This window comes from Amia ocellicauda, chromosome 3 (genome assembly GCF_036373705.1).
Source record: "Amia ocellicauda isolate fAmiCal2 chromosome 3, fAmiCal2.hap1, whole genome shotgun sequence".
Lineage (NCBI taxonomy): Eukaryota > Metazoa > Chordata > Actinopteri > Amiiformes > Amiidae > Amia > Amia ocellicauda.
The window spans coordinates 22,286,709-22,309,924 of record NC_089852.1 but is presented as its reverse complement, the minus strand read 5'-3'; the positions used below and the strand labels follow the sequence as shown (position 1 = coordinate 22,309,924).

At 42.4% G+C, this 23,216-nt stretch overlaps 1 protein-coding gene across 2 annotated transcripts; it reads right to left on the bottom strand.

Moving 5' to 3' along the window:
- Window positions 1-2,158: 2,158 nt before the first annotated feature.
- cyb561 (cytochrome b561) lies at window positions 2,159-11,055 on the bottom strand. 2 transcript variants are annotated; one of them, XM_066698502.1, is made up of 6 exons: window positions 10,790-11,055; window positions 9,233-9,489; window positions 5,164-5,262; window positions 4,368-4,471; window positions 3,716-3,873; window positions 2,159-3,115 (listed from the first exon to the last, which is right to left on the bottom strand). In XM_066698502.1, exons 2-6 carry the CDS (start codon window positions 9,438-9,440, stop codon window positions 2,923-2,925), a joined length of 762 nt encoding a protein of 253 aa, XP_066554599.1. In that variant the 5' UTR covers window positions 9,441-9,489; window positions 10,790-11,055; the 3' UTR covers window positions 2,159-2,922. The 2 variants fall into 2 exon arrangements, with proteins under 2 accessions (XP_066554599.1, XP_066554600.1); XM_066698503.1 differs by having other exon boundaries at window positions 9,233-9,444.
- Window positions 11,056-23,216: the final 12,161 nt, after the last annotated feature.

Sequence of the window (23,216 nt, the reverse complement as noted above, 5' to 3'; positions counted from 1 at the left end):
TTCTTGGAGCCTGAGCCGCATTGGGCAGCACTTTCCAGGAGCCGAATGTGTTGGCCTGGATTTTGCACTTCCAGGTCTGATCTCCTGAAAGTGCAGGCTGTGCGCACAGGGGGCTGAGGTACTGGTCAGGAGCTGTTTACAGTGTTGCACTATGAACCAAACCCTTCCCCCTGTCTTCCTTCAGTAGGAACCTTCTGCTTTCCTGTCTGTATTGCAAGCCATGATGGACTTCTGTTTTGGGCTTTAGTTTTTGTTTTTCAATTCCTCTTCCTATTTTTCCCAGAGCCCTCTTCTGCGGTTTGTCTCCTCCTTTTGCCGTCCAGGTTGGAGCTTAAACCCAAGGATAAGCAGAACCCTTATAGATGAACCAGGTGTGGTCTCTGGCCTTTGGAGGTGTAGAGGTTTCATCGCTGTATGGAATTGCATTAGGCTGCCCTCTCTAGAGGTGTAAAAGCGAACGATGAGAAATGGTATTACATCGGTGTATATAAAATAAGATTTCACTAAAGGATGAGCTTGAATACTCTTTTGCTATTATACAGCAGTTACTGGAGTCAAGCATGTCAGTGATCATTCACACATTTAATTGGACAGGTTCACTTTATTGCTGCAAAATTGTAATGGGGGAAAAAAAATAATCTTTCACTGGGTTTATATTAGCCCTCATTGGGCTGGATGCAAGACAGGTGTGCATCGTAATCACTGCCTTTCAGAGCAGGTGAGGGAAAGGGAGAGTATTAGGCAAATTCTGGACACCTGGTCCCCTGACACAGCTTCCCATGTGCAAAACAAAAAAGACACTCTCTGTACAGCATCTGGATTATTGCTTTTTCCATTGAAAACTGCCAGGAGGAGAGGTTTCATTAATTACTCAGTTCTGAAATGTAATTAAAACTGATGTTTGAAAAACAAAGGGTCATTTTTAAAATGACTTTTTTTTTTTTTTTTTTTTTTTTTAGATTTCTGATGTAAAGGATTTTTGCTGTACATAATCTAATGCATGTTTTGTTATCTTTTTCGGGGCTTACACACACACACACATATACACATACATATATATAGATACATATATATATTTACTGATGCGAATTGTGATATCAATATTGTATTGAAGTGAGGAAGAGGGGGCTGAGGGCTGGTGTCATTTTCAGATCCTTAACCTGTTCTATCACATTTCACAGGAGGAAAAGCAAAACTAGATTTTTTTTTATAATATTTTTTTTTAAACAACTTTATTTTATTTTAATGTATTTGCTTGCTGCGCAGAGTTCTATTGTCTGTACATGTGAGCTGTCAGATTGCTGTGATAAAAGTTTAACTAAAAAAGAAAAAAAAACATTAAAAAAGAATGCGTTTTTATCTTATGAAAACTAAAGAGATTGTGACCTGTACAATCAACTGTATGTATGAAAGAACAATGTACTTATTTATAAATGGTTACCACTTCAAAGAAAACAAACAAAAAATATGACTGCCTCTTTCTTTTATAATTTATTTATTTTAAAGTGTGCCACTAGACACTGTAGAAGCATCTGATTGGAATATGCACATTGGACAATATGTCTGGGTTGATGATCACCAAGGAAAAATCCATTTACACTCTGGTAGGATCAAAACAGGACTAGCTTTGTAACAAGAGGTGGACAAACAAAATACAGTACTGGAGAAATCAGTATGATAGTGGGATTATATCAGTTAGTATTTTGTTTTGAATTTGAATTGATATGCCAGCTGAAACTTCTCCCCAGCACAGCACGTTTTCCTCAGGAACTGAAATGGGTCTCGGGACACTTGCTTGTTCCAAAGGTAAGGTGCAAGTTTAGAAAGGAAAAGATTAATGCAGGAAAGATTTTTTTTTAATGGCAGTTTGTCCCGAGGTTATCTTCAATGCGGAGGATGTTTCACTGTCTGGCAGTGGCCTTCTACAGTTTCTCTGTGATTTTGTTTAATAAATATTCTTCTCTACACCATACTTCTCAATGAACTATTTTCAGAAGCTTGTGGAAAGCTGACATAATCCAGAGGAGACTGTAAAGATTGACTGACTTGAGTAAAGACGGGGTGTGCGCGCAACTCGGCTTTACCACTCAATTGAAATCACTGAATACATTCAACCACAAGCCCTTGTGTTTGTTTTCTCACTAAGCAGCAAACAAAGAGCAATGCAGGAACATGTTTATTAGTACAACAAGCACAGTTCAATTAAGGCAGTACACTCACAATACAAATAAGACAGGACTGAAGAGACTCGGCCTTCCTCTCGCCGGTCCCCTCCTGAGCCTTGTCAGCACAAAAGGGAGTTTTTCAAATGGCACATTTCTCAGTTTGGGTTCGGTTATAATATATACAGTTTTATGTAATACCTCTGGATGCAGTTTCCTTTGATTCTCGCATTCATAGCTTGGTCATTATGGCACTTTTTCCTGCAATTGGAAATGCAGAGCTGTATCTAAGCAGCACGTTGTGAAGGTCAGGGAGAAAACACACAGCGGGTAAAATCACTTCTTATCTCCCTGTTCTCAACACTGTTATTTTGCCCCAGTTGTTTCAATAGCAGAGTTGCTTTGTAATTTTGAGTAAAAAACAAAAACAATTGTGTTTGATCTATATCCCTTGTCTGATGGACTGCTATTCATGGCCAGTTTGAATAGAATACAGTTACAATGTTTATAAGATATCCTTTTGGCATACCCTGATGTCTTTAATAAATAATAATTACAATAATAATAACAATATTAAGGACTGAATTTGGTACTTCTTGCTTTGGTTTGGATCAGTGATTGATCAGCCTATTCACAACATCACACAGACAGGACAGCAGGGTGTCAGTTCGACAGTAAACGGGGAAGCTGCATGTTTTCACTCTGCCAGGCTTTGTGCTGCACAGTGCTAGGAGGGTGCTGGCGGGGCTGGGGGTTGTTATTACGGGCTGTTGGGGCTCTCTCCCTCAGTCAGGGTCTTGAAGTGCATGGACAGGGCTTCCTCCTCCGGGTGCGGGGGGCGTTTAAACTCGTCCCTCGTCAAGATGTAGCCTACCAGCCCCCCGAACACGAGCAGTAACAATCCCAACACGTTGGCCAGGACTCCCTCTGGGACAAACTTGGAATAGGTCGCCCTGGAAGAAAACACGCACAGATGATGAGCCCTGTGCACAGAGCGACACGGTCAGGCATCCTATAAAGTGTGCGGGCTATTGTGTGTATTCAGCAGTAGTTTGCATTAGCTTTTTGGATACCGCCACTCCCCATAAGAGTGTGGTGTTGGAAATAAGATCAGACTGTAACAGCTGACCTACCACTAGAGCCTGTTAGTTTTGTCAATTTGCTTTTCATTTACCTTTCAGCTTCGTTTTACATGCCTCTTTCCTTTTTAAATTTGTAGCCTTTATTCCAATTCAAGGACCTCAGTGGAAATAAGTGTCTAGAAGTGACTTTTAGGGGATAAACGTTGCACTATTGGACTCTTCCTTGTTAGATGTTAATCACTTTAGACACAGGTATCAGCCTAATAAAATAATATTTATGAACAATGATGGTTCTGTTAATTAGAATATTCACTCTTAGTAACGTTTCACTGTGTTGTGTTCCAAGAGATTGACTGCCATGTTGGGGTACAAACTGGGCAACTTCTTACATTACATTCTTCACATACAAATGTTGTGGAGTGAGTGTGAGTGAGTGTGAATGAGTGTGGAGGGATGCTGTGTCAGACCCACATGATGCTGAAAAGCAGCTTCTCCTTGATGCCCAGCAGGCAGGTGGCGATGGCCAGGATGAACAGCGCCAAGCCGAAAAAGACGTGCAGGGACAGGTACCAGCTGCGCAGGGCCGGCGACGCCCCAGGGAACAGGAAGATGGTCAGGCCCATCAGCCACTGGGAAGAAGCAATGAGACACACATTTATACAAAAACACAGCCACTGTCACTGTCTGAATATTATATTGAGAATATATACACTGATTCTTCTTCATCCCTGCAGGTTGTCTAGTATAACTAAATAACTTCAGTACAAACGTTTTAGATTTTTGTTCTTCTACCAGGTTCTTTTTTTGATTATGTATGTCTGTCTATTTATGTATTATACGTGTGTATGCACTCGCATCATAATTGAAACTAAAGAACGGAGCAGTGCAAGAGTGTGACGTGACTTTCATTTCTGCTTGTCGTCCTGAACAGTTTGAATTGGCTGCTGCTGGAGTCCTTTTGATTGTCTGTAGAGCAGTAATTATGTTTTTTTTTTTTTACTAGCGTTTGTTGACTTTCATCAGTGCAAGAGCCACCTTGGCAGAGCCGCACCCACCAGAGCAGGCAGTGTCAGTGTGCGAGCGATTGTGTGTGAGGACACAGGACTGCACGCGGGTTCCCTACCTGTATACAAAACACAACGAAAGTAAGCATTCCACACCAGCTGTGCAGAGAGTACATATCTGGGATGTTGGCTTTTGCATGGAATCCAAACACAGAGACGAAACCTGAAAAACAAGATTACGTGACAGACAAACGCACACAATTGGATACGATAAAATAGATTAGTCCCTGCCTGGATTATTCCCACACTGTAACCTAAAAACTATTTGTAGGACACAGTAGTCTGAAAACATCCTATCATAATTTCCATATATATATATGTTTTGTTACTTTTAGTTTTCTTAGAGATTTTTCTGTCTCTCATTAAGAATTCATTTTTTTCCGCACATATACCTGACATTTCAAACATCCTAGATCCTACACACACATAGATTTGGGAGATGAAGAGAGACGCTACACTTATGCTCATAAATTTGAACTGTACCATAAACAGATAAACAGTATCATCACTTTTATGCTTTCCCTATGACTCGTTACACTCCTAACATTTCTGGTCCAAAAGGGAAATGGCAACACACATTTTAACTTTTATATTTCAGTTTTGAAAATTGTTAAGAACCACACCAGACTGCAGGCACAGTAGCCAGCTGCTACTCACAAGAAGCCAATCTAAATCCTTAACCAAACTGTACGCAGTCCTCTTTTCACACACAGAGAATAAAAAATACCAAGGATCATCAATAGATACGTAGCTATATTGAAAATCCATCTCCCCTCCCATTGTTCTTCATGAAAAGGGCAGGAGAGAAATGGTGTCTGGGATGAGACGCCTCCAGCCCATGTCACTTGGACTCACCGACAATACTGATAATCAGGGAGATGAGGTGGATGATGCCATGCAGTATTTTGGCCACACGCTTTGACTCATTCCTGAAGACACGATACACCAGGATGGCTGAGAGAGAAAGAGAGAGTGTGAGTTTTTACCTTTATTTCCACAAAAGCTGAAACAATCACACATATATTGATTTATATATGTATCTTGCAGTGAGCAGTAGTGGTCAGAGCTCTGGACTGTTGTACATGTCGGACTTTAACTTCACTTCTCCTACCCATCTTTGCAACCTGGCTTATTGTATTTGAAACCGAAACATCTTTCTTTAGAACATCTTGTTTGAATGCTTGTTCCCCAGGCCTTCAAAGGGAATGGTCTGCCCAGCTACTAGGTTATTAAGAGTGTACAGGAACAAGGTGGGAGTGACACCGAGTCAGACACTCCCATTAAAATGCCTTCTGTTGATCCGCTTAGGACTCAGTTGCTGACTTTCCAGATCTTCCAATGCTGTTGAAAACAACATTGAAATAAACATGTTTATTTGAATGTTGTTTTATTGGTAGGTTGATCCCAACAAGCCCAGATGTGCCTCCATTAACCTAACTTCCCTGTGCCCAGGTCCTTTGCTTTATCTTAGTCTCTCAAATGTTCCTGTTCACTCTGAGCTGTTCTGTCTCACAGGGAGACGAGGAGCTCCACTGAGATAATGACCAGCATTGTGCCTCTGGCAGGTGCATGGTGTGTTGTGTGTGTGTTGGGGGGGTCAGTTTGTATAGTGCCCTGTGCAGGAAAATTAAACTACAGACTTATTAATGCCCCCATGTCCTTTAAAAGGTTAATTTCTTAACTAAATTCAGTGTGAGCATGGGAGAGCCTAGGGCCTCACACTGATCTCATTTACTTATTAGCTGTTTTTTCTTTTCTGCTTTTGTCTGTATTTGTTTGCCCTTACACCAAGAGACAGATGCGATTACAATCCCATTAAGGATCTTAATTGTATTTATGCGTTTGAGAATCAAGCGCCACTGGGCACAGCGCAAGAGACTCCACACACACTCTGAAGTGTCTTTTTGTTTTTTTGTGTGGTTGCTTTATCATTTTAAACATATATAAATATACACACTGCTGTGCAAAAATCGTAGACAATTTGCTTTCTTCTATTGCGGTGCAAAAGGAAAACAAACTTTGCGTTAAATGCAAAAACACCTTTTAAGAAACTTAAAGATCTTATTCCAAGAAGATTTTATTCTGTGTTTTTAGGCTTTGATGAAACCATTTGTGAAGCCCTACTTCATTAATTCGTTCCTTCTACAAGAGATGAGGATTTGAGCACCTCTCCACTCGCTGCCCCCCGGCGTGTCAGTGTAGAAAGCGATTTATGTGCCGGTTCAGTTACCCCAGCCTTAGAAGCTCTGATTGTATTATAACCCTCCTTCTGAGTTTTGTAAGGCTTATTTGGTTTCTTAAAGTACCCCCCTGAAGACACTGTGAAGCAGTGATCTGATTTAGGTGATGTGATTTGTCACGGTGAGGTGATGTTGGACTACCAGTCCTTGTTTCTCAGGCAGGAATTAAAGTGTACTGTAGGTGAAAATCATTCAAGATACAATGCCATTGGGAGAATATCTTTTCCCAAAAAAATTGTGGGTTCCTTTTTGTTTTTCATAGGCATTTGAGGCCAATATCTGAAAGCAAGCTTGTGAGATGGTTTGATCTGTAGCCCGGTCAGAATGAATGATGCTCCTCATAGTTGCATAGGGAGCTCAATTGGAGACGTTTCAGCAGCTAGGTTTGTTTATGCACGACTACCCTTTCGAATTCTGTAACAGGAGCCTAAATATGACCGTTATATTACACAAGCAGGGCTGGGATGTGACTGGGAAAGGAAAGGTATTCCACAAAATAAGACACCAGAGAGAGATTTTTAGAAAGACACTGCGATATATGTTTGTATAGGTCTTAACATATGATACATGTGAAACTGTGTATACAGTCAGTTGACAGACATTACATATATAATGATATTTAGTTTGTAGTCACACCCTCTATATATACTAGGCCAGCCACCCCACCCTGCCATTCATAATAGCTTGTTACTAAATACTGGCCCAGCAGATGGCCGGAGTGAGGCACACAATGCAGTCCGTTTCAGTCGACAGCTTGGAGACGAGACCACGGCCCTCACCCGGCTGGAATTCAGCAGGTCAGTGCTGCAGTGGGGCCTGGTCTTCGCCCCTCCTGACCTGAACTGCTTGGTGAAGCTGCCTGGACCTATGGACATGTTTGAGTTGAGTTTTAAGAAGTGCTGGAGAGCTTCTGGAGCATTTTTAGAGAGAAGAAAACTGCATGCCCCTGAGTGACTTTGTAGTCGAGGCTTTGACTGCCAGAGAAGTCAAGATTATAACTGTACAGTTGTTTAATGAAGCGGTGGCAGAGTACGATGTAGAGGTGTGGCCGAGGAGACACGGTGAGATCCAGTCAGTAAGAGAGTAAGAGAGTCATGGATGAGGATGGGGTTTGGACCGGTGCTCGGCAGTGGCAGGTACACCTGCAGGTGGAAGTGGCCTCCATCGGTGGGGTATGACAAACAGAGGGCAAGTCTTCTACCATGGCATGCCCAAGCTTTGCAGGAGCTGCGGGGCCCTGGGTCATCTGGCCGCAGCTTGCACTGTTATTAAGTGGAAGATATGCGGACAAGACCATCTGACCAGGGCCTGCAAGCAGGATAGGGCCTGCAATCTGTGCACGGGCCCTTGGGGGGAGTGGAGAGGAAGAAAAGCAAACTGAGGTTCCTATAAACACCCCAGGACGAGGGCAGGGAGGAAACAGTCCTCAGGAGCCTCATAGAGTCGGAAATGGAGGCGGAGGGGGAGGGGAAGTGGACCGTTATGGTAGGGAAAAGATGAAGGGCAGGGAGGAGGAGAGTGAGTAAGGGGGTGTGGAGTAAGAGAATCAATACTGCTAGCCCTGATGTCATCTGCCTCCAGGAGTGCAGCATCCCTTTCCAGAAGGAATACAAAGATCTCCGGGTAGCGATGCCACATAATGGGAGTGTGTTTCTTAAGTCTCACTTTCATTTTAAAGATGGCCTCTGCAATGCTGACTGGAGGGAATGGCTGTGGGGAGAACAATTGAGCTATCTGGTCTGTGTGTGTGTTTGGTTCTTGGTGTTTGCCAAAGACTGTAATGTCTCCATAGATGCACTTTTCATCTTTTGGGGCTAACAGAGAGTTTCTACTGGTTTTCTTCTGGGGGAGTGAATCACCATCTGTTTTTTGACTTCAAGATCCTACTATTGGGAGTTTACAAGATATGGACTTGACCTTTTGGGTTTCTGTTGCTGACTTTTTTGGCGTTTGGGCTTTCCATCCTTCATCTGGGATTTAAAGACTTTACTTTGGATGGAAAATCGAACATTTGGTGGCAGTGGTAAGATCCAGGCATCACTGGAAGATTTTTGGGACTTTTTGTTACTATTATTTTGTATTGTATATGTTGGCTATGTTGCTGTTATCTGTACTATGTGTTTAAACTAGTGGTGATGCCAATCTGATGTTTTGTTGAAGAGACCCATTGTTGTATCTGTACCCAATATGCTGTGTAATGTATGTCTTTCTAGCTTGACTTCCCTGGACCCCTTTCTTTATTTCTGAGTGTTAGCGGATATAGTTCAATGAACGGTTACACTGGGACAGTAGGACCCTGGGTGAGTCTTTCTGGTCCAGGTCCAACGTGTCCTGAGTGAATGGGATTGCCGTACAGGGGTTCCCGGTGAAATCCACACGGGATGACCAGCCCACACGTGAGTCAAGTGGCCCACCAAACTAAAAAATGGTCCAGCCCTTCTGGCATTTGCCAGAATTGCCCGATGGCCAGTCTGCCTATGGTGCCAGCACTCAGTGATAAAATACAGGCTGGATATACAAGTATAATGTGTAGATGATTATAAGGGAACAACATAGCTCCATAAAAAGTACATGACCAACACGATGTTTAGTTAAAACAGGCATGTCAGCTTGGAGAAAGGTGGCGGACAAAAAACTTGAGAGGGACAAGAGACAGACACAGACAGAGAGCGAGAGGCACTGACCATCTCCGTACAGGAACACCAGCCCGATGACCATACACAGTGGGTGGACGTTGAACTGCTTGCTGGAGCCGTCCCAGGCGTAGCCCCCCCTGTAGTGACCCATCCACACCCCAGTGATCACCACACAGGCCAGCCCCACCACCTGAGAGCCTCCCACCAGCCAGGGCAGGCGAGTTGGGCTGGAGGGTTCCAGTGGACTGTCAGCCATGGTCCTGGGGAGGACGAGAGGGAGAGCTGGGCAGAGAGAAAAAGGGAGACTGCAGGGGTTGGGGAGAGGGAGGAAGAATCCGAGGGAGAGAGAAAGAGAGAGGGAGGAGAGCGGAGGAGGAAGGAGAGGAGGACGTATAAGGGGGAAAAAGAAAAGCAATAGGCAGAGGTAGAGGGAGAGAGGTGGAGTGAGAAGGGGAGAGAGGAGAGAGGTAGGAGGAATGGGAGGAAGAGGAGGCCGAAATTGGGAAAGGCAGAAGGAATGAGATGGAGGAAACAACAGGAGGGAAAGAAAAGCAGCCATTGGAAATGTAGAGACAGTGGAAAGGAAGGGAGGAATGGGTGGTGTGGGGCTCGAGGAGTGGAGGCAGGGATTGGGAAGAGGGAGAGGGAAAAGAGAGAATGGCAAACAGGGGAAAGGGTGAGGGAGAGATAAGGGAGGAGATGAGTGGGATTGAGAGAGACAAGAGGTGGTAGTAGAGGGAGAAGGAGAAGGATGTGTGAAGAGAGGAAGGATAAACATTTCAGATAACTGAACTGAATTGAACAGAAAACGCTTCGCACATTAGTTCTGGTGAAGAGGAGTCAAATCGTAAACCTTACTGTCGAGCCCTCCTATAAGACACCACAGGAAAAAGTTTACTGAAACTGCAGACTTATGTTTAAGATTGCCTTAGTTTGTGACAAAGTTTGTGAAAAATAGGTTATAAGGTTACAAACCCGTTCAACCTAGAAAGATATAGTTATCATTTATAGATATTAGCACATATATATTTCCTCACTATAACAAATATAAGCAACAAAATAATAAAACATACACAAACATGCTAATATTATTATCTAGTGCTCTTAGATAAGTGTTGGAACTCCTCCAAGTGTTCTGGTTGCTTCACTAATAACAGACACTTCAGAGAAGCACTGTGGCATTTATGTATAAAATCTCAAGTCATGCAGCATCAGTGAAGCCATTTAATAACCATTTACATCACCCGAACCACTTAATGATACAGCCAGGACCCATTACTGCCTATAATCTCAAACAGACCACATGAACACTCATCTCCTGTGGTGCACACTGTTGCCCCCTGCACTGCTGTCCTAAGCCAGATCAGCTAAATCAGTACGATATTTTATTCTATACATTATAAACAAATCCATGCAAAACTGAGCCAAAAAATCCTAACAGGTAAGAGAAGTAGACTTTGTAATCACCTGCTTTGCACTCACACACACACACACACACACACACACACACACACACACACATCATCAATCCTGCTCAGAAAGGTACACCACACTTGGAGGAGAGATTTCTAGATAGAGCGCCGTGCAGAGATGAATGTCACCTACCAGGTGTTTGGAGTTCCAGGCTGATTGTGTTTACACCGGGAGCTGGCTCGAATTCACAGATCCTGCTTTCCAAGGAAAACTAATAAGTAATCTCACAAAAGAGCAATCAACCCCCTCCCTCAAACCACAATGCCTTCTGCACAAGAGGCTGCTATTTTCTGTAGCTGTTCAAAGCAGTGGAAAAGTATTTTCTTTGAATGATTATTCCTTTTCCCCAACCTCACTCTTCCTGCTCTACACTGTTGAATATGGACAGGAGTGCAGAAACTCCCTCCCCTGTCATTTACTCTATTTGCCTGGCCCAGGAGGCTGGGTTTAATGGACCTCCCCTTACCCTGTGTGACGCAGCTGCCCCCTGCCTGGCGGAGGAAGTGCGAGCCCTACCCTCCGAGGCTCTGGGCAGTTGCCATGGAAAGCAGGGAGCGTTGCTGTTGGAAACCGGCTCCCACTGACACATGCCTGTCTGCACCTATAGCAAGACAGAGCCGGCGGCCTGCAGACCCAGGCTGTGTGTGCTGTGACTCATTCCCAGTGACGGAGCTTCCTTCTATTGAACTTCTCTCAATATGCTCCCAAGAGCGATACTATGGTGTGGAAAGCAGCTTTGTGTGATTTCCTCCACTTTGTGTGCACACAGCATTGACGATTATTATTATTATTATTATTATTATCAATTGTCATTTGGCTGAGCTGTTATCCAACACAACTTACATGATTATACAAACATTTACATAGCACAATGTATAGACAATGGAGGTTACTACAGACGACAGCAGTGCAGGAGAACATCAGAATGGTTTGCAAGTGTGATTTTTTAAGAAGTCTTACAGTGCATTATTTGTTTCACCTCCTCCTCAATGTGCTTTCATTCAACAATAAACTGTAGATAAAAGGTAGGCCGTCATAGTGCCAAAGGTACATATTGTATAACAAAACTGAAAGACAACAAATTATGAAAAGGTGTACAGGGACAGACAGCACAAGCATACATCACAAAACTAAATGACATGCAGTTACTAGGTTTAAAAAACAATTAATATTTTTCCTCTACACTGACTTATTGAGGTACTTTAGGCAACTCATTTAAAATTGAGGATCACTGCAGGAGAAACTAAGGGAACTTTATGCTAAGGACTAGAGAGCATGACTTGAGCATTAAATGTTCTTGTGTCCATGCAGGTTCCTTGTAGTGGGTGTCATCAAGAAGTACTGGTCTAGGAGGGAACCGAACAGCAAAGGAAACCAGCAGCTGTGAAGGGATTCGTACTTTAGCTAAAATAGCTTTAACACGGCGTGAGATGTAAACTTCTCTCTCTCTCTCTCTCTCTCTCTCTCTCTCTCTCTCTCTCTCTCTCTCTCTCCACTCCTTCCTATAGATTTGCGTGATTGTTTGTGTCTCGCTTCACCGCGGTGTAATAACCCAGACCCGCCACACGGTGGAGCCAGAGTAATGTCCTTACACAGACGAAGTACCACCTGGGCTTTCTACGTTAGAAATTAACAAGTTTAATTGTATCATCAAAACCACAGCGTATTTTTATTTTTTATTTTTTTTACAAAAACATAATGTAAAATTATACTACTATAGGTTTCAAGTAAATATAATATACATTAATAAATGTTCGGCAATTTCATAAATGAATGAGTGAAAGATACAATAATGTTGGTGCCAACCGCTTTGTATTTCCAATTTCGATTTGCTATGACGCAGTTTAGAAATAATCTGACTATGGCTGTGTAACAAGGCGGTGTAGCCAACCATCAGAGGCGTCGCGTAAGGACCGGCAAGGCAGGCAACTGCTTGGGGCCCCCAAGACTCAAGGGGCCCCCCAGAACCCCCCCAGAACCACAAACCCCCCGCTAGCATGAAAAACACCGTCAGCAACCCCCCGCTTTCGTGATGGAAACGCTGTCAGCATCCCCCCCTGAAATAGCCATGCGCCCCCACTCCGCCACCCCATTGAAAATGTTCTGGAAATGCCACTAGTGTGTGTGTGTGTGGGTGGGGGTGGGGATATAATCCTGTTTAGGGCTCCCAAAATGCTAGAAACGGCCCTGCCAATCATAATAGCCATCATTCGTATTGAAATAGGCATATGACCAGATTAAGTAACCTGGGGTGGTGTGCTTTTGAGACTGCACCACCCTCTTTTTAAAAACCAGAGGGAAATCACATATCTATCTAGATATACAGCAAGTCCCTTCAACTACATGAAGTAAACCAAAATGCAGTGTAAATGTTATTACAGAAACAAACAAAAAAGCAATTCGTTGATCACATATAACAAAACTAATAACACACTTGTCTGTATTGAAACACATATGTAATATGTAGATTAGTACTTATCTCCTCCTTTTGTGTAATACCAAATTACTCAATACAAATCATCATAATCATACAATAACAAATTAGACTTGTAGAAAACCAAAAGTGAACACACAATATGCAACCAACAAACAAAACCCGAGGCGGATAATACGCTAAATGGTGGTGACCACAAAGGGGCTAGAGATGCTGAACTGCGCGTCGTCTTCTTGGTAAAAGAGTGCAAGACAAGCAACAAAGAAAAAAAGAAAAACGGGAACCAGAAACAGTGGCTTGGGCTGCTAAAATAAAAATACATCTCCTGTAAAACACAGAAATAACCAATATTATTAAAATAAATGAAACAAGACCACACTGGGGATTAGCGAACAATGTGGGTTCACCTTTCAGCACCGTAAAACAGGCACCCGATACAGCAGCGGGCAGTCCCCATCGTGCGTTCCAATCGTTCAATTATTCAATTAACCAATTAGGAATAGAGCCACAGTCCCAAACGTTACAAACGAGAACATTCCCTACATATGTATACAAAAGCATAGTTCCACAGATAGTTATCAAACCAGGAGAAAGCCATTGAGATTGAAGCTGAACTAGATTATCTTTCTTTAATAATAATAAAGTGACGAACGGAGTGTAAAATAAATAACAATTTAAACATAAAAAATGTAATGTGAACTACTGGTAATATATAACAATAAAAATAAACTGGCATTGGAATAATTATTTGAATCCTTCTTTTCTGTAATTACAAACAAATGCATCACGTTGACCTGGGAGCATGTGCAACTCTTGCCTAACATTTGATAATACTACCATAACCTGTTAAATATTGAGCTGCTAAAGCAATCATGTAGTACTGAGAAATGCAGCGTAGCAATTTTCAGCAAAACTTATCAGTGGAGACAGACGGAGAACGCGTGGTGTCAAAGTTCAGCATCAGCAATCAAAGTAGATAGATTAAACGTGATGATAGCACGATTTATTTATTTTTTCTCACAGAATAATTGAAAGAAATTAGTCATGTTAGTAATTGTTTCAAGGCTACTATGCAAACTGCCAATTTGTCCTACTGTTTCTTGATTGCTTACTGTATTTATTTCTGTCTGTCTTACCGAATTTACAGCTACCTACTGTGTGGTCCAAAACACAGTTAAAAGAGATGTGTGAGAATGTCAAGTCTAAGGCAATATGTGCTTACTCTACTTGGCTACTCATGTGCTTAAGAGCACTTATCTGAGCAGATGCAGGGAGGCTCATTGTGTACATGAGCTGGTGGCAGTGACAGCCCCTCTGAAATCATTAGGGTGTACGGAAGTGGCCCTCAATCCTGGGGCCCCTACGTTCTGCTAGGTTTTGTTCTCTGAATTCTTTCATTCTTTTCAACTAATAATTTGCCAAATCGGAATTTATTCATTTCTTTTATACCATTGGAGGTGTCCAGTTAAACATTAAGGATGGTGGTTTAGAACTCGTATACTGGAAAGATGTAGCCGATGTTTTTGTCTGGTCAGCATTTTTGTAAGCTTATCTGCTTATCTAAAAACTTTAGTTAAACCCAATCTATTAACAAACAGTTTATGGTATTTAAGAGAGCTGTGTGGTCATTAATGATTAGATTATTTACTCATAAATACCATGTTCCCTGCTTAATCCTATTGAAGTATGTTACTTTATGGCTTTTAACAACAAAGCCACATGTGAATTAAAGTATCCCCATGCACAATTAATTGTATTTCTTAAGGCCCTCATTCTGCCCAGAATAAACCTGTCCACGTCTGCATGAGTCTATCTGAGCACAAATCAAAGTCCGTTCTTTGACATTTATCTCAGGGCAGAACACTACAATTCACTACAACGGTCAACAGTCACTACAACGGTCTCATGGCTTGTGCTGAGGCACTGTGTCTGTACACATGGAGAAAAGACAGACTCCAAAGAAGAGAGGGCCCATACCTTATTGGTCCCTCAAGATACTTTCCGAAAGGAACTAAAGTCAGTTAGCTTACAACTGCACATCATTCCCATCCACAGCTCTGATGAAATACAGCTGCCCCATCTCAACGCTGGCTCCATGAGCGCTGCCTGTGTCCACTGATCCAGGAAGCTTTACCTTGTGTGAGGAGACTCTGAGCTTCAGTTCATGCTGCAGTTTCGAGGCATCAGGGTCTCCTGTGCCTACAGTGTCTCTACAGCAGGCCCCTCACCCACATGTCACATTATATCAGCCTTGAGATGTTTTTGACTGGTCTGAAGGACGATCCCTTGTTCTAACTCAAATTGCTAAAAATCCCATTCATCCTCACTTCCTAGAGGATTAAATAACAATTTGATTGTGACAGTTAGTGTTATGTAAGGTTGTAGCATATCACAACATAAACCGATCAGCCATAACATTATGACCACTGACAGCTGAAGTGAATAACACTGATAATCTCATTATCATGGCACCTGTCAGTGGGTGGGATATATTAGGCAGCAAGTGAACATTTTGTCCTCAAAGTTGATGTGTTAGAAGCAGGAAAAATGGGCAAGTGTAAGGATCTGAGCGACTTTGACAAGGGCCAAATTGTGATGGCTAGACGACTGGGTCAGAGCATCTCCAAAACTGCAGCTCTTGTGGGGTGTTCCCGGTCTGCAGTGGTCAGTACCTATCAAAAGTGGTCCAAGGAAGGAAAAGCACTGAACCGTCGACAGGGTCATGGGCGGCCAAGACTCATTGATGCACGTGGGGAGTGAAGGCTGGCCCGTGTGGTCCGATCCAACAGACGAGCTACTGTAGCTCAAATTGCTGAAAAAGTTCATGCTGGTTCTGATATAAAGGTGTCAGAACACACAGTGCATCGCAGTTTGTTGCGTATGGGGCTGCGTAGACGCAGACCAGTCAGGGTGCCCATGCTGACCCCTGTCCACTGCCGAAAGCGCCTACAATGGGCACGTGAGCATCAGAACTGGACCACGGAGCAATGGAAGAAGGTGGCCTGGTCTGATGAATCACGAGTTCAAGGTGTTGACTTGGCCTCCAAATTCCCCAGATCTCAATCCAATCGAGCATCTGTGGGATGTGCTGGACAAACAAGTCCGATCCATGGAGGCCCCACCTCGCAACTTACAGGACTTAAAGGATCTGCTGCTAACGTCTTGGTGCCAGATATCACAGCACACCTTCAGAGGTCTAGTGGAGTCCATGCCTCGACAGGTCAGGGCTGTTTTGGTGGCAAAAGGGGGACCTACACAATATTAGGCAGGTGGTCATAATGCTATGGCTGATCGGTGTATACAATCCAAAAGCAAATCATATAGACATGCAGTACAAAAATACACCACTGTGGCAAATGAGATGCAGGACTGCAGAGTAGGGGTAGAACGACTACTAACTTTATCTAGTCGACTAGTTAAGGATGAAGTAGTCGACTAGTTGACTAGTCTGGATTGTTGCCCAAAAATATATAAAAAATAAAATGCATAATTTCACAATTTTATTTTGTATTTCTTTGATGCATGTAGATTAATAATGCGAGATAAAATATCTTTACCAAATTCCATTTTGATCAACAAATGGGTAACAAATAAAAGCCTTTCACAAGAAGCACAATTCTACACTGCTGGCAGCTGTGAAGCGCACACACACAGGGCCCTGGCGTGCAGTGACACTGTAGCAGCGGGACCGGGCCTGCGGGATGAGAGGGGAGCGGCGCGACCAGACTGATCTCATGGAAATTGCTTATTTTCGGTTGTTTTTTTCATCAATTAAAACAACCCAGCTAACACACAATGTTGCCACAACTGTCACTGACATAACATCTGCTACTTTAGGAAACAGTGTGAATGAACATTTCCGGTTAGTCGACTACAAGCGCCGAGGTCGACAACAGCTGTAATTAGTCGACTATTCAACTAGTCGTCTTTTTGGTGGTAAGCCTACTGCAGAGTGTTCAAAAAACTGAGTTCAAGATACAGCAGTATAGGCACTGGGTTGCAGGAATACACGGTGCTTGAGTGAATGTCCTAAGAAGGGACTGCTTGATTGTGGAAATAGTAACGCCACTGGGATGATTAAGCTATTTTGGAACTCATTACAAAAACATTTTTAGCTTTAAAATGCCAAAATGAGCCCATTTGTGTCCTGTAACTTTCCAGCATGTCTGCCAAAAGTACACGCATTCTGTTTGCATATGGACATCGATGCAGACATGTTTTGCTTAGCTCACTGCCTCGCTCTGCTCATTCCCTTGATTGATTAATGTGCCGAATAAGAAATGCCTGCTCTCTGTCACTTGTCTCTCCTTGTCTTGTATAGTTCCCAGTATAACTATCACTGTAAACAGTGTGTGCTGGATTCGGCCTGGCGGGCTGCTGCCTACAGAACCTGTGTTCAGCGGCTGTGCGGACTGGGTGGCAGCCTGACTCCATAATCCACATCAGTGGGACAATTCAAGAAGCTGCAGGAATAAATGTAGAAATTAACCATTGATACTTGTAGAGTTGAACATTGGTGCTTAATTTCTAAGTGCAGCAAAGGGGTAATGCTGAGCAGCTGTGCATTGTTCCTGCGGCACCAGTTAATGGCTGTTCACCATGGCTCACTCGACTGGGAACTCGCTCATTAGCATTTCCATGTGATGAATAGGTACTTTGACACATTAATAGCTGCGAACAAACAACAAAAATCATTAAAGTGAATAGAAGGGAAAGCAAGTACCTTATCAGACTTTATTTGTTATTTTCTAGGATAATTACACAGCAATGCTCAATTTAGCAATGGTGTAATGCTCGATTAACTATCAGTCTATGCTTTTAGGCAATATTTAAAAGGTGTCGTGTCTCAAACTGTCTTGGCCGCTGTGAAGCCATATGTTCACCTATATAGGGTAGAATTTGGAAGCACTACACAAATGTTTGCTTTGAAGATTGTGTCTTCCTTGAACCCTGGACGGTCCTGATAGGGAGAAATTTTACTCCCTCAATAAATAGGCGGACTAGGAATACTCAGGACCCGATTTAACTGAAATAAAACCAAAATAGTTTATTCAGTTGCAACGAAGCGCTCCAGAGATGGTCAGCAGCAAGACACATCTGAAGTTTTTCTAAAGAACGTGCTATCATATACAAGAGGACTCCCTTTGGTTGCTGGGCAACTAGATGACGTCAATGAGGTACCCCAAACTTTATCACACGTCTCCTTTGTCTTCTGTTCTCTCTATGGCCTTGAATGAAAATATTTTTCTAAAAATCAGCTACAAAGTGCTACTGCAGCTGGCCACTCCGGGGGAATACACTAAGCTTAAATTCATACATGGGTTACGCAATCTTGCTGCAACAATGGTGCGAATATAATATATTTGGCATTCAGACAGAGCACTGTCCCGCATCAGTCCCTTTAAGAATGAGACCTACAGTGTACAACTCAGATACCCATCCATCGTCAACCTGTAGTCTAGAAACTGGGATCTCTCCTGGATACAGGCCTTCCACTGATCCTCCTATCGGTCTCCATCTGCGGTGCTTCTCACAATTCATCCAATTCATTCCTACCATCATAATAGAGTATGTATCCATCTCTATAGATTTGCTTTTTTTGTTGTTGTTCCCCTTTTATACTTTACCTGATCTTATCCCAGTTGCTGTAAAACTGCAATATTAGAAGCCATTTATGTTCTTGACCTTGCCATTGATTAACAATCCCCTCCCCACCCTCTCTTCTCATCAAACTCATCCTCTAGCAGATGTAGATGCATAAGCCTTTGTGTGTTTTTCCACAGTCAGGATGTATTTATCCATTATGGGCATATTGATTAACTGCTGCAGCATCTGATATGGTTGAAAAGGTACCCATCATGGTGCAGTACTGACACAGGTGGCTATCGATCACTAATTATGCTGTAGTACAGATCAGCCCTTTCTGTGAGACAAAATCTAGGCTTAATTTATTTAATTGTTATTTTGACCTGTGGAAAGTCACATGTCTGAATAGAAGTTATGTATGTAAGTTGAAGAGGTAGCTGCTATCTTTGACAGTATTTACAATGTCATTTTTCAGTTCTGGCTCTGTGAGATTAGATAATATAAAAGTTCATGTTCTGGGAAAACATTGGCGGAATGCAGCAGTAGGTAAAAGGATGAGTGCTATGTTTTTTTTTTATGATGATTATTTTACTGCCATGCTCATGTGATAGTGTTTCGCAGCTGTATGCAGGGGTAATGGGCCTTCAACAAGTACTCTGCAGTGTTTTTAAATCTAGTCCTTATTATATGTTTCCTACATAATAGCTTATTTATTTATTTATTTATTTATTAATCTTTCTTGAGACACCTTGGGGCTACTTCGTCCCGTTTAGTCGCAGTGCTTTTGATATGACCGACGGAACTTTCATGGTCCTTTTTGGTTTCAACTTTTAAATTGCTTGTCCCAACCACAAAAGAGACCCCCTTCACCTTTTCACTGCCGTACGTCGTACAATCGGTGCAGTACATGATTTTCTTGACTGGATCATACACCACCCATTCTCGACCGGACCTCCACTTTTTGTTGAACAGTCTTTTATTTTTCTTTGGATTCATCATCAGTTTTTCTCTTGTGTGTTGTTGTCTGTTCTCCGGGTTTTCTTACACCTGTGCCACCACATCGTAGCCTATCTTGTTCACACTGTTGGTCACTGGTGTGCAAGCTCAAGGCAATAGGCCTAACACAAATGGATCAGAATCAAACACTGTATGCAGGTAGTGCTCATGGCAGTTGTAGTGTCGTAGCTTGTAATGTCACTCACATTGCAATGAGTTTATTATTTCAGATGTCTTTTGAGAAGACTACAATTAAAAAAAGATATAGAGATATATAGAATGCCACCCGCCAAAGTGGCTAGTAAGAATGACTGCGTTACACGCCACAGCCGAATTCTACTTGCATTTGGTGGGTGGGTGGGTGCTAATGTGAAGTCCTGCTTCCAATTAACCGGTACTAACTCTTAAAAAATGATAATTATGACATATTCTGGAACCAGTCTACTGATCAAAACAAGACCATCTACATTTTGGTAGAAGCAACACACACCCGTAGAGAGCTCAAAATGTCAAGATGGAAAACTAATGTGTACTAATATACAATGATTTTACATAATTGGATCTGAACTTCTCTGTGTTTGATAGAACATCAAATAATATATACTGGATTAAAACAAGCCAATTTGCAAAGAAATACGATCGAAACTGAGTGATCTTTGACTGTCCGAATGAGACCTCCCCGAGCAGAATGAGAATGAAACATGCTGGTGCCAAGAGAATACGTTTTCACACTATGTGCGGCGTAGTAGGAATACAGTGTAACGTCTATGCACAGGAGCTGTGCGTAACACTGACAAATAATGCTTAAGAGGGTGTAGTAACACAGAATATAACTCTGAAATGTACATTATTTTTCAGTTTTTGGTAACCTACACTTTTTTTTAACCTCTGGCAGTTTACCACTTACCTTTGTACCATTTCAGGTTATTCCCTGGACTTAAAAACTGGACAAATGGGGTTGTTCTAAAACTTTTGACCGGTAGTGTAGGTGTTTATTTTTAATGCTTACTCCTATCTATTGCCTAGTAAGATGCTACCTGTTTGGGTCTATTGCTTCACTGTTTACCCATTACTGTGTCTTCAGCCATGGAGGTCAATGCAGGGTTAATACTCGGTTATTCCCTCCAGGAAGATGATTTGCTGCCAGAGGATTAAGAGACAGAGGATTCATTACAAATGACAGGTCTTTTTTTCCTCCCCTACTTCTTTTGAAAAGAAAAAAAAACTATATCAATCTGAAAAAGACAAAGAGCACATCACATTAATGGAACAATAAATCTAAACAAAAAACCCTGAATAAAGTGTCCACTCCTCTCCAGCCAACAGCTGCAGTGGAATCGCCAAAGTAGAGGGAGTGTGTATTCTTGTGTGTATTCTTGTGTGTGTTTGACTGGGACAGTGTGGCTCTTCGGTATAATAGAACATTAGGAGATCTTTTCATTTCACCTCCTCCTAACAGCACCATAATACTTAGGGCTACATTTTATCAACTTTTATCCACCCCTAAAGGAAATGCAATGCTGTGCTTTATGTTTCAATTGCTACTACTACTTCGGTTTTACTACAATTCAATTTAGACCTTGATGAACCATATCTGTATAGCCCAGCATATTAAATATCATTGTATTAACTTTTTGTTTTCTCCTTTTCAGAAGCTTTAATTTAAAACTGTTATAAAAGGGTAACATACAGCTATGGAAAAAATTGACCACTTAACATTGATTTCTGAACTTGGAGTGGTCTGTTAATTTTTTCCAGAGCTGTATACTATGGACTCAAACATCCATGTTTATCTCATGTAGACTGTCCTAATTTACAGTCATGTGTTGAAGGGGACATGAACCGTGTGCTTAAATAAGCTCAAGCCATAGTAAAGGGTTGCAGCAATCAGAGGCATCTTGTTTTTCAGTGCTTGCCTTGGAACAGTGTTGGGGGTCAGGGGTTCAGGGGGTCGGGGTGTCACTCCCCACCCCCCATTAAATAAACATGTAGAAAGTGTTATGGTTAAAATGGGATTCCCCCAGGGTTGTTGAACTTGTGTCAAGTGATAAATGTACACTTGAGTGATAATGTCAATTTAACCCCTGGTGTACATATACAGGGAATTGCAGCACCATAGTAGGCTCATGGGTTTGTTATGTGACACCAAAAAATTCAGACTCGGACTATAAACTGTCCACTCAGGCTGGTAGGATCCTTGGTTTTAGTTTTGTTCAAGATTATTGGACTCCAGATTATGAAATCCACCAGTTGGTTGAACCAGTGAGCTGCAGTCATGAAGTAGTTTAGTTTTTGCCTTTTTTTCTATAAAATCTCTCTCTGTCTCTCTGTTTGTATACAGTGAGGGGAAAAAAGTATTTGATCCCCTGCTGATTTTGTACGTTTGCCCACTGACAAATAAATGATCAGTCTATAATCCAGAAAAACACATTTCAAAAAAGTTATACATTGATTTGCATGTTAATGAGGGAAATAAGTATTTGATCCCCTATCAATCAGCAAGATTTCTGGCTCCCAGGTGTCTTTTATACAGGTAACGAGCTGAGATTAGGAGCACTCTCTTAAAGGGAGTGCTCCTAATCTCAGCTCGTTACCTGTATAAAAGACACCTGTCCACAGAAGCAATCAATCAATCAGATTCCAAACTCTCCACCATGGCCAAGACCAAAGAGCTGTCCAAGGATGTCAGGGACAAGATTGTAGACCTACACAAGGCTGGAATGGGCTACAAGACCATCGCCATGCAGCTTGGTGAAAAGGTGACAACAGTTGGTGCGATTATTCGCAAATGGAAGAAACACAAAATAACTGTCAGTCTCCCTCGGTCTGGGGCTCCATGCAAGATCTCACCTCGTGGAGTTTCAATGATCATGAGAATGGTGAGGAATCAGCCCAGAACAACACAGGAGGATCTTGTTAATGATCTCAAGGCAGCTGGGACCATAGTCACCAAGAAAACAATTGGTAACACACTACGCCGTGAAGGACTGAAATCCTGCAGCGTCCGCAAGGTCCCCCTGCTCAAGAAAGCACATGTACAGGCCCGTCTGAAGTTTGCCAATGAACATCTGAATGATTCAGAGGAGAACTGGATGAAAGTGTTGTGGTCAGATGAGACCAAAATCGAGCTCTTTGGCATCAACTCAACTCGTCGTGTTTGGAGGAGGAGGAATGCTGCCTATGACCCCAAGAACACCATCCCCACCGTCAAACATGGAGGTAGAAACATTATGCTTTGGGGGTGTTTTTCTGCTAAGGGGACAGGACAACTGCACCACATCAAAGGGATGATGGATGGGGCCATGTACCATCAAATCTTGGGTGAGAACCTCCTTCCCTCAGCCAGGGCATTGAAAATGGGTCGTGGATGGGTATTCCAGCATGACAATGACCCAAAACACACAGCCAAGGCAACAAAGGAGAGGCTCAAGAAGAAGCACATTAAGGTCCTGGAGTGGCCTAGCCAGTCTCCAGACCTTAATCCCATAGAAAATCTGTGGAGGGAGCTGAAGGTTCGAGTTGCCAAACGTCAGCCTCGAAACC

Bases quoted from the DNA above. Each gene is read 5' to 3' on its own strand.
- cyb561 (XM_066698502.1), bottom strand. From the start codon at position 9,440: ATGGCTGACAGTCCACTGGAACCCTCCAGCCCAACTCGCCTGCCCTGG. The intron at 5,263-9,232 runs GTCAGTGCCTCT...TTTCTCTCTCAG, and splicing joins GGTGTTCCTGTACGGAGATG to CCATCCTGGTGTATCGTGTC. The intron at 3,874-4,367 runs GTAGGGAACCCG...GCTTCTTCCCAG, and splicing joins TCGTTGTGTTTTGTATACAG to TGGCTGATGGGCCTGACCAT.